This window comes from Ostrinia nubilalis, chromosome 11, assembly GCF_963855985.1.
Source record: "Ostrinia nubilalis chromosome 11, ilOstNubi1.1, whole genome shotgun sequence".
Lineage (NCBI taxonomy): Eukaryota > Metazoa > Arthropoda > Insecta > Lepidoptera > Crambidae > Ostrinia > Ostrinia nubilalis.
In genome coordinates, this window is record NC_087098.1 from 8,996,984 (window position 1) to 9,003,937 (window position 6,954).

The 6,954-nt window shown below is 35.6% G+C and overlaps 1 protein-coding gene and 1 long non-coding RNA gene across 2 annotated transcripts; both read left to right on the forward strand.

The window, feature by feature from the left end:
• The first annotated feature begins 238 nt into the window (after positions 1-238).
• On the forward strand, positions 239-3,545 carry LOC135076208 (leucine-rich repeat-containing protein 23-like). Its single transcript, XM_063970691.1, has 4 exons — positions 239-521; positions 2,222-2,819; positions 2,924-3,099; positions 3,380-3,545. Exons 1-4 carry the CDS (start codon positions 286-288, stop codon positions 3,483-3,485), a joined length of 1,116 nt encoding a protein of 371 aa, XP_063826761.1. The 5' UTR covers positions 239-285; the 3' UTR covers positions 3,486-3,545.
• On the forward strand, positions 537-1,457 carry LOC135076214 (uncharacterized). Its single transcript, XR_010258214.1, has 2 exons — positions 537-775; positions 1,295-1,457. It is a non-coding gene; the product is annotated as an uncharacterized LOC135076214 (long non-coding RNA).
• Positions 3,546-6,954: the final 3,409 nt, after the last annotated feature.

Here is a 6,954-nt window from a genome sequence, read left to right on the forward strand (position 1 = left end):
ATTGTTATATTTTAAAGGCACTGCGAGTTCTTCGACTGAATGGGAACTTTCAAAACTAAACCTAGGGTCCCAGAGTCCTGGGTTCGATTCCCAGATGGAGTACGATACGAGTTATGAAGAATTCATTTCAGTTTTAGCAATTTTGACAATTTTATTTAAGCAACTGAAACCTCAAAATTTATAAAAGTCAACTGACAGCAATGACACACTTTGACAAATTGTCAAAAAACGTAAACAACAAAACACCATTTTAATTTAACTTGATATTTGTGAATAAATATCAATATGTTGAAATCGCGATTCAACCTAGCCCAAAGCCAGACCGCCCCAGAGGCGGGCGAGGAGCATGTAGCAGAAGACACTGCGGCAGACGAGCAGCAGCAGCAGTATGACGAGCAGTTGGCTGGCGAGGGCGTTGTTGAAGAAGAAGAGAAGAAGATCGTCTACCCAGTGAGGGTCCTGAAGAGAGCTGAGGTTAGCATACGGCTTAGTCTGCTGGGGAAGACTGCGGAGGGAGACGGGTAAGTATTTACACTTACATCTCAGAATACGGAACAAACCAGAAACCGTCAACGGGCGTAAATGTGTATTCATATAAAGTACTCCAAATCGCACTACTTTGACTTTAGAGCAATCAGTCAATGGCCGGCGCGCGCATTGTTTACATATCCGTCAGATTGACACTTTATAATTAAATTATGCCGTCTTGTGCCGTTCCAACATGTAAGAATGCTACTGGAATTACGAAGAAAGTGCATGGGATCATGTTTTATCCGTAAGTAGCACATTTCCAATTCATTTTAATTAAATAATAATTTTCAAAAAAAATCACGGTTGTATTTTGTAAGTGTTGCCACAGGTCAACGGAATATTTTACCCTACTTTTTTATATTGAATTACATTTGTCTACTTATAAAAAATTCACGCGTTAATTTTGTTAGCGTTACCACAGAATAATGGAATATTTTCCCCATCCTTTTTGTTTTAATTAGTTTTTAGTGTAATTTCATCCATGACATGACAACCTGATTAATTAAATTATAAGTGCCACTTGTGGTCTAAACTGAATAAATATTTTTGATTTTGATTTGATTTCAATATATTGAATTAATTTATAATATTACTCCCTAATAATGAGGAGATAATAAATTACTATCGTGAATTTCATACTTTCCCATTTATTCAAAAGTAAGGCATTGGTATCAACAGATCAGCAGCAGCAATATTTGTATATTTAATAATAATTTTAAGTAATTAATTATTGCTTACATACTTACTCTGATTTTTTTTTCAGGATACACAGCCAGAGTTGCCTCGCAATCAAATTTAAGTATTGGTGATGTTTTTGATTTGGATTCTGTTTTTGACTCCAAGAAAAGTTAAACTAAAAGCACTACTGCGCCGTAAACAAATGTTTTGTTGTCGATATGTTTACATAATAAAGAACCTTAAGTTTCTTTTTTGTTTTACTTGGCATTCTAAAATTTATATTCGACTTTTGTAATTGACTTTTAAATAACATATTATACCTACATAAAATATAGTACATATATTACACTATTTAATAGAAATAAATAATCATCTTACACTTAGTTACTTCGGAGTAAAAATTAAATTCATAGGTAGGTAGGTACTATCTATGCCTATGGCCAGTCATGTCGTCTCGTTCTATCGCAAAGAATCACCATTTGATAAGAGCGAGAGCAAAAACGGAAATGGATAGTTAACACTGGCCGTGTGTACTTATTTCACTTACTTATTTTTTACTTGTTTAACATCTCTTTAAAAAATTACATAATTTTACCCCAAAAATGGGGGTGTCACACGGCGCTAGTAACACTAAAGGGGGTAGAGGGGCGCGGGAGGGGAAGTATTTTGGACACAAGTTGCCGCGTAGAAATGTTATCGAACACTCCTTCTGGTTTGTTCTGTATTCTGAGACTTACATTTTCTTGATAAAACTTTATAAGTTAACACAGTGAATATGCTATCACCTGTACAATGTTTTATGTGCATTTAAGTTTAAAATAAATAAATATAAGTGGAGGAAGATTCACAAAAGCAATCATAAAATGTAAAGACACATTGATGAAATACTATAAATCAAGGGGCGTAGTTTTGGAGCAGTATAATTTCAATTCGAATACCAATGCGCCTTAATTTTACAGAAACTGCATGTAGAGTGCAGAAATCATAATTGTAATGAACATTTCTATTACAGATACACGTACTTAAAAGCAGCTTGCACAGGGATGAGTTTAACTGATATCTCAGCAGTGAAACACTTTAAGCATCTCCAGTTTCTTGATGTATCAAACAATAACTTAGACCTAGACGCCCTGCAAGCCGCAACGGAGCTACCCTATCTTGTGCTCATACATGCAGATCACAATGCTTTATATTCTGCTGCACTCAGAAAAATGAAGTATCTGCAAGTTATCATCATGAATAACAATAAAATTTCCACTGTCCATGACGTTTACCAACCAGAACTGAGCACATTAGAAGTCGGATACAACAGGATACATCGTGTGTTCTTCACCAACCGAATGCCAACTATCAAATGTTTAGATTTTCGATACAACCTCATCGAGGATATTTCCGACTTTGATTTTCCCAACTTGGATAGTTTATACTTGGCTGGTAATAAAATTAAAGCCCTCGATGGAATAGAGAGATTGGTAAATCTGAGAATATTGCATGTGCGGAATAACCCAATAAAGTTGCTGAATGGATTTGATGAAGGGCTGAAGAAACTGCAGTATATCAATTTGAGGAACTGCAAAGTTGCTACACTTAGGCAAGTTAAGAAGTTACGGGTCAGTAATTTGGTACACTTTCTATAATTTTATATTCAGCAAGAAAAAATGCCGATTCGAAATCCAAATTTCCTATTTGGTTACCATTTAAACGACTGTTACAGGTGCTCACTGCCTTAGACACCCTTATCATGAAAGGTTGTCCGTACATGGGTGGCACGGGGGAGGAAAACGCAGAAGTGGGGCAAGAGGAAGAGGACGCAGAGATACGAGTCGAAGTGCTGGCAACACTACCACGGCTGAAGAGGATCAACAAAGGAGTTATTACTCCTGAAGAAAGGTAGAAACTGAAATTTACATTTTTAATTTCAACTTAGATCGTTTACCAAATACTAAGTACAGGAATACCCATAAGTGAAGACGAAATTGAACTATCGCTGTAATATGGTTAAGACTTTACAATCACTAAAGTTTCAAGAAGTTTACAAGACTAGCAATTGTCTGTGCAGAATATAGTACCACGGTACAACTGGCCATGCAGTAATGGGAACCTCTCAAACAAAGGTTCCTAGTACCATTCTATTTTAGGTTTTCTTTGACATTTCTCATTTTTATTGCAGAACTGAAGCTAAAGACCTAATGACTCAATGGCTTGAAGAAGGTGAAAAGGAAGAAGAGGAAATAGAAGACGAGCATCATGAAGAAGAATCAAACTTGGATGAATAACGTAAACAGATCTTCTAACAACAAATATATTTTAAGGTTTTTGTATGTATTACTTATGTTAAAGCTTCTTTTAATACACATTATAGGTATAAATCTGTCAACAAATTCTTTTCAATTGGACATACCTACAAGTATTTCTTATAAAATACCTATTGTAAATAGTTATATAAATTATACATGAAAATACTAAAGGCACTTACAAAATATATATTCCAACTGCCTCAATTGACATAAACTGGATTTAAAAATAGACTGGCAGTAAAACTGATACTGAATATAAAGATTTTATTTTATAGCAGTCAGAAGCAATTTTGAAGTTGTAAAATAAATATCTGGAATCGATTCACATAGTCATTTACAAAGAGGGCACTAATATTGTTAATAACACAGAATAAACAGTCTATAAACTGTTCCACAAGTACCAGACGATGGCATGATGGTCTTAATTATAGAAATCATGCATAGTTGATTTTAAATCGAGTTAGTTTTAATAACTTTCTTCATATAACACAGGCTCTCAAAGTAAAACAGCTAAGGAAACAGTTACTATGTCTAGGCTGACTGAATGCTACAGAAATGTGGATGTAAATAGGTTCAAAGATTGAGAAAAATATCCTATTTTCCCAAATATTATCTTGTTTTCTTTATCTGTGGGTGGTAAGTAACTTTCGTATTTATAATAATAGTAGGATGTAAACTACATAATATCTTTTCTGTATCTCAACTGACATTGAGTTGGCTATCGGGATGATCTTTGTTTTGTAGTGTATTGTTTAGGTAGTGTTGTGTGAACTTGTGTGGATAGGTATTGGTAGCATTCCAACCTTTACTAGTACTATTGGTAATAATTTAAGGGAAACCTGTTATTGGCCATATTGTATGTTAAATTTATGTATGGTAAAATTGTATAAATACGCTGTTGGTTTTCTCAATAAAATAAAATAAAAATAAAATAAAAATAAAGTAGTTCATTCTTTATAAGCTGTTGTATGTTTTCTTCATATTGTACAATCGCCAGTTTATTTTGGTAGCAAAACAGCGCCTATCGTAACTACTTAAGATGCCGCAGGTTTTGACTTGATTTGCTGTCGTCCGTGATACAAAAGTTAGTGCTTAATTATAGTAGTGTAAAGGCAAGGATTCTGAAGTAACTGTAATCTGTATTTATTGTGTAAAGGTCAAGCGTGGTGTCAGAACGTCGCTCGCGCTCTCAGATCATAGAAGGGAATAGATGTGAAACGGGGGCGTGGCGCGTGTCTCCGCGATATGCCCAGAAACGAACATCGGCCGCGTAGCTAGGTTAGTCGCGATTCAGTCGTACTAAGGAAATGTTCTCCGATATTTTGGATAATGCGTCGTTACGTGCAATAAAACAAGTGAAACGAAGAACTACAGGAACAATGGAGTCATTTACTACATGTAAGTATTGCAAATCCATTGGTATTTTGCTTATAAATAAAAAAAACTAAACATTTTTACGAACGAATTCAGTGCCGTAACAGTTACTGCGATATCGAAATCAGTGGTGATAAAAATTCTAACACACTTGTACATTGACGATTTAGTTAGCAACCACTTTATGTCATGCTCAACTACTGCGCAATGTATTTAATTTCTTCCGATATCCACTGTCGTGTGAAAATACACAGTACGGCCGCATGTGCCGGTCGTAACATAGTGCCGTGCTCGTGTTCTAATGCGGTTTCCTATTATCGATAAATAGAAGTAAATTATAATTTTCTATTTTGTAATTTTAAATAAAAAAATGATGTGTTACTTGCGATTATAAGATTTTACAAAAAAAATAATAACAGTAGAAGTAATTAGTAACTGTCAACTATGTAATTACTATAAGAGCTAGTTGAAAGCCTAATATAGGCATTATTTTTGATAAACATAGGCGGTACGCAGATCGCCATAATTAAAAAGTAAATGCGTGATAGTAGTTAATAATAACGTATAATAATAAAAAGGTTTTCATACATAAGCATTTTGTGAAATCAGTTTCGAGCCTTGCCCCTAGCGATTTAAAGTATCGATATCTTGTCGACTCCATTTTGTCTTTGTTCTCTCACTAGTTTTCAAAGTGTGCGTCACGTCACGCGGCCATTGATTGGCCATAAGGCATGCCTTCTGGCCAATCACAGCACTTTTAAGCCGGTTGCACATGTTGTCGTAGACTCTCAGTCGCTTTGTTTTTACACAGTTGAATGTGTGTGTGGGAGCTGTGGTGGGGGAAATGTGGGGACACTGGTTCTCGTTGTAGTTACGCGCGACTTCATATCTATTCTCTTTCTATGATCTGAGCTCGCGCTCCACCGTTGCAGTGAAATTGTTCTTATTGTGGCGCCGCGCCCGAGGGCCAGTGTTCTACGCGATGCGCCGCGCCACCTCCCGGCTTGCCACTTTAGAAAAGCGATATTTTAGCGACAGCCTACATGATTAATTTATAGCTTCGGAACAATATTCCTGCGCAGAGCCGGCTAAATCCGATTTAATGTGGAGATAACTTGATTTATAGGATACTGATCTAGATAGATCTGTTTCATTTGAGACCCATTTCTTTTTATTTTTCAGTGTGGTGTTATGTACGGCGTATTTGAGTAACTTGGTGAGTAAAACCATAATTATTACTAGAGGACTCTATTACTTACATTGCTCTAAAGTTTACGATTGACTTTTTATGTAATCTATCACAGTTCAATTAATATTTTATTAACTTTTTACTCTTGCTTACCGTGTAAAAATCTTTCTAATTAATATTAACTTTGGCGTTTACTGCCTTTTCCCAGCCATATCCTAAGCCTGCGCCGCGCGATCATTTCCTGGCGACAAAATCTCCCGATAGCATCAAACCCCCATGTCCTTCGCAACGTCCCGATATAAATCAACCGTAATGCACCTTAAAAGCAACTAAGACCCTTTAAAGTTCATTTAAATAAGCTATCAACACCGCACCCGAGTTTAATGAACACGAATCTCCAATAAAGCACAGGAAAATAATAATAGCACACAGCTAAACCCACTTTACCGACACGTCTCATTTGAATAAAGTAAATTACATTCGAATTCTAAAAAGTTGCCTGCAATTAATTAAACGAGCATTCCTTAATTATCTATTAAAATAATAGTAAGATTTAATTGGGACTTTTAAACGGACACGCAAAATAATTAAGTGATCAATTAACAGTACACGACGATGTGTATCCAACGGCAGCCTTATCTACTTCCATCAACAACATTGTTCAAACAAAGAATAAATACGTCTACCGCAGACCGATTATTCTGCCTATGACTTGAACTGGGTTAAGCTACGTGGGCTACGACGATTTTTTTGATTGTCGTTGACAGCTATTTTCAGCTAAATGTCGATATTGTATTACCTACGTAAAGCTAAACATTAAACCAGTTTTCAGAATGTCTGAAAACGTAGTGTTTGGCAAACAAATCTACTTTAGGTTTATTTGCG

What these genes read in the sequence shown, in the direction of transcription:
- LOC135076208 (XM_063970691.1), top strand. Translation starts at nt 286, where the DNA reads ATGTTGAAATCGCGATTCAACCTAGCCCAAAGCCAGACCGCCCCAGAG. An exon ending in GGCAAGTTAAGAAGTTACGG is followed by an intron (nt 2,820 to 2,923) that starts GTCAGTAATTTG and finishes CGACTGTTACAG; the next exon opens with GTGCTCACTGCCTTAGACAC. An exon ending in GTTATTACTCCTGAAGAAAG is followed by an intron (nt 3,100 to 3,379) that starts GTAGAAACTGAA and finishes TTTTTATTGCAG; the next exon opens with AACTGAAGCTAAAGACCTAA.